Source organism: Impatiens glandulifera, chromosome 6, assembly GCF_907164915.1.
Source record: "Impatiens glandulifera chromosome 6, dImpGla2.1, whole genome shotgun sequence".
Classification (NCBI taxonomy): Eukaryota; Viridiplantae; Streptophyta; class Magnoliopsida; order Ericales; family Balsaminaceae; genus Impatiens; species Impatiens glandulifera.
In genome coordinates, this window is record NC_061867.1 from 40,058,908 (window position 1) to 40,062,859 (window position 3,952).

The following is a 3,952-nucleotide window of genomic DNA, read 5'->3' on the forward strand; positions in this document are numbered from 1 at the left end:
AATTTGAGGAGATGACCCTAAAAATGTCTTAAATGCGGAAAATGTAGAGTTTAAAAAAAAAAGCGTTGGTGACATTTTTTACTGTTTTTTGGACGAAAATGCTCCAGTTGCGTCAGACAACTTGAGGTTGCGTGCCGCAATTTTTTATTTTTTTATTTTTCAAAAAATTTTAATTATGAATTTTTTTTTGGACGAAAATGCTCCAGTTGCGTCAACGCAACCCGCAACGAAAAAAAAATTGAAAAAAAAGATTCCGGTTGCGTCACGCAACTGGAGTTGCGTTACGCAAGGGTATAATTGTCATTAAAAAAAGAGAATCACCAGCACTATTTAATTTATGCCCCACACTATCATTTCTTAAAATTTTTCTGGTGTATTGATTTGAAAAGAAAAATGATGAGATTATTAGAGAGTATGAATTTGTTCTTCCAATTCTAGTAAGTAGTATTATTCATTTTAAGCTAATTCATTTTACACAACTTTGATAAGGGAAAAAAAACACCCCCTTCTTAATATATTCTAAAGTAAGTACAAACTAGATAGAATGGACAACATTATTTGTGTGTGTTCTTGCAAAATCCACTATGAGCTTAGCTACAGCACCAGGGTTTTCGACATGAGGAAGATGACCACAATCTGGTATCTGGCGCATGGTAGCATATGGAAGTTCTGAATGCAGCCTCTGCCATTGATGAAATCAAATTTAACAGAAAGTGAGAAAATAACATATTAACATTGATAAGGAAAGAAGAAGGTGAAGATTTAACTAACCACAGTGAGCTTATTGCTGACGATATTATCACATTCGCCCGATATCACAAGTGCTTCTTGTTTTACTTGTTTAATTTGTGAAACTACATTGAACCCTCCACTCAATATATAACTAACCGTAGCATCTTCCCACCAAGGTAAAAGGCAGTGCAACCGACCTACCTATGGTTCAATCAAAACTCTTTCTGTTTCAATCTAGGAGCAAACAAACGGGTAAAACTAATCTATTTTACCCAATTCATACTTAACACATGTTAAATTTTTTTGTTCTTTTATTTTCTATCCTTTAAAATGCTTTTAATCTAAAATAGTTTGAAACGAAACATGGGTAGTTCGGGTAACCAAAACCTATTCTGAATTGAACCCAAACCAAAATATCTACCCAAACTACTCAATTTGAGTTTGGATTGGATTGGAGTTAGATAAATCCATTATTTGTTCAACTTACATTCATGAAGTCTAGGCTTTTAGCAAAGGGTATCCCATTAAAAGCGACATACTTTGCATAAAGTCTTGCTGGGATGCTCTTCAACAATGATGCCTGCGCAACAACACATTAATGATAATATTATGAAGATGAAACCACCTATTTGGAAACATTTCTTCATTTTAAATTCGGATCATAATGAGACTAATTACAACTCTGAAACTAATTCTCACCACTGCATATGCCATTATTCGAGGCAAATAGCTCAAAACTCCGGTTCCTTCTGCATATACACAAGCATTCACTAAAACCAGACTTTTCACCTGTAAATATGTAAACACAGAAAAAAAAAACACTCATTCTAAAGATTCGAACAACAATCAAATAAGTGAATAACATTGGGAGTACTTACAGCTTGAGGATAGTTAACTGCAAAATCAATTGCAATCGCACCACCAAGACTTGGTCCAACCAATATCATTGGTTTCTTAATGTGGGTTTTCCAAAGCTGTCAATTTAAATTACAGTCCATCAACTAGAATCACAAACCAAAACAAACTACTAGAATCACAATCCCAACAAAACAATACCTCGTACAGATGATACCGTTTAGCTGCAGCATCACAAGGAGGAAGACTCTCTGTTCCAAACCAAAAAGAAACTTAAAGAAAGGTAAAATATTAAAATTATTGAAGCTTGATGATGATGATGAACCTAGATCCGAGAAACCCCATCCAAGAATATCAACAGCCCAAACCTCCAAACCAGCCTCCTCAAGCAAAGGGTATGTGCACCTCCATTCCAAACAAGAGCTGGATATAGACAAAGTGATGATGATGATGAAGAAGAAACAAAAATAATAATCAATAATATCAATCACTCATAAAAACAAACCTGTCAAAGCAGTGAAGAAGAACCACAGGATTAGTCCCACTTCGTTTAGCTGGTTTCACACAGCTACTCATAATACAATCATCAGAAATTCCAATCTGGTAATCACACAACAATCAAAGTCACAATTGATACAAAATTGCTAGCTTCTACTTATAAAGATCTTGCCAAAATCTGTGTGCATTTCTGGAAATTGATTTACCCAAATTACTCATCGACAACCTAATGAAGATCTTAGGAAGAATGCAAATGTACATGCAAGTGAAACTAAAGAAAAAGAGAAGACCTGAACAGGAAGTCTTTGGATCCTCTTGGCCAAGGTTCGGGCAAATGGGTCTTTGATATTTTGAACTTCTTTGGGAAGAAAAGAAGGAAACCCACCAACTGAAGAAGAAGAAGAAGCCCCCATTGTTGTTCTAATAATGCTCCTGCAAATTTCCCCTCTTGAGAATGCTCCATTTCCTAATGCCAAGGACTCCATTGTTCCTAATTTCGTCAGTGTCAGAAACAGCACCAATATTGTTGACAGTCTCTCATATGGGTACAGTAGTACATTATTTGATTTCCATGTTTGGAAGAACAAATTTTTAAGATTTTAATTTTATATGCAATTAAATTATAAAATTATCCTTTATTTAAATACAAGGCATATGCATGTCGGCATTTATTTTTATAATTATATATTATGCATGTTGAGTGTGGAATTTAGCAAGATGGGTATATGGACCATGGTGAGATGTCGATGATAGGACTGTGATTCTTCTTCTTCGGGCTCGGTGCAGGGATGCCTTTTTCCTGCCTCTGAACCCCACTTCCTTTAAATGTCTCTTTTCCGTCAGCAAGCACACAGTTATTAATTCAATACCATTTATTTAATAATTAATGTTAATTTTGACTCCCAATAAAATTAAATTATTATTTTTTTAAATACAAATATATAATTTGAAACTGTCCGGTAACCAAATTGAATTGTTGGGCTGTTTTTCTCCAAAACTGAATAGGGATGGGACGGGAATAATATTAGTGTCTTCGTCCCGATCTCATCCCAATTCTGCCCCGAACACAATAAATATAATTAAATATAAAAATTTATTAATATATTTATTTATTTAATATAAAGGGGTAAGTTTATTTATTTATAATTATATAAAATTTTAATATATTTCAATATATATTATATTAAAAAATTCGTTTATACAATTTTATTTTATAATTTTATTATTTTTTTTAATATTTTTTAAATGGTGTCATGTGAGGATTTCCCAAAATTGAACGGGGCAGGGATTGTATTAAAAAAATACCCAAAATAAAAACGGGGCGGGGATGATAAAAATACATTCCTCGTTCGAACCACCTCATTATCATCCCTAGATGTTATTTTTGTTAAATAAAAATATTTTAATATTTACTTAACAAATTAACGTTTACTAAATTTTAAAATGAAAAGTTTAAGACGAAAAATATTAATTATTTTATAAATTAAATGATTTGATTTATTAAAATTAATGTAATAATCTTTAATTATATTTGATTTTTTTTAATAAAAATCTACCCTCATTATTTTCCTTGAGAGCTTTTTTTTTCTTAATTTTGTTTTAGTTTTAAGCTAAAAAAAAGTGTTTCATTTAGTTTAATTGGTGTATAATAGAAACTCCTTAAATTAATATTCGGTAAATTAATAAACTCTTTATAATAATATTTTTTTTTCGGTCCCGACTTAGGTCAATGTAAAAAATTGAAAAACTCGATAAAATAATAAGATATTATTTTTTCGGGAGATCCCTTTATAATTTTCGATCCCAAAAAAATCATAAATTAATAATTCATAGAAACTGAAAACATGTATATTACACTCTATTGAAA

At 31.7% G+C, this 3,952-nt stretch overlaps 1 protein-coding gene across 1 annotated transcript; it reads right to left on the reverse strand.

Moving 5' to 3' along the window:
• Positions 1–391: 391 nt before the first annotated feature.
• Positions 392–2,639, reverse strand: LOC124942246 (uncharacterized protein Mb2734-like). Its single transcript, XM_047482706.1, has 9 exons — positions 2,376–2,639; positions 2,093–2,187; positions 1,913–2,010; positions 1,789–1,838; positions 1,611–1,706; positions 1,432–1,521; positions 1,220–1,312; positions 772–933; positions 392–682 (listed from the first exon to the last, which is right to left on the reverse strand). The coding sequence occupies exons 1-9, from the start codon at positions 2,568–2,570 to the stop codon at positions 536–538; spliced, it is 1,026 nt and encodes a 341-aa protein (XP_047338662.1). The 5' UTR covers positions 2,571–2,639; the 3' UTR covers positions 392–535.
• Positions 2,640–3,952: the final 1,313 nt, after the last annotated feature.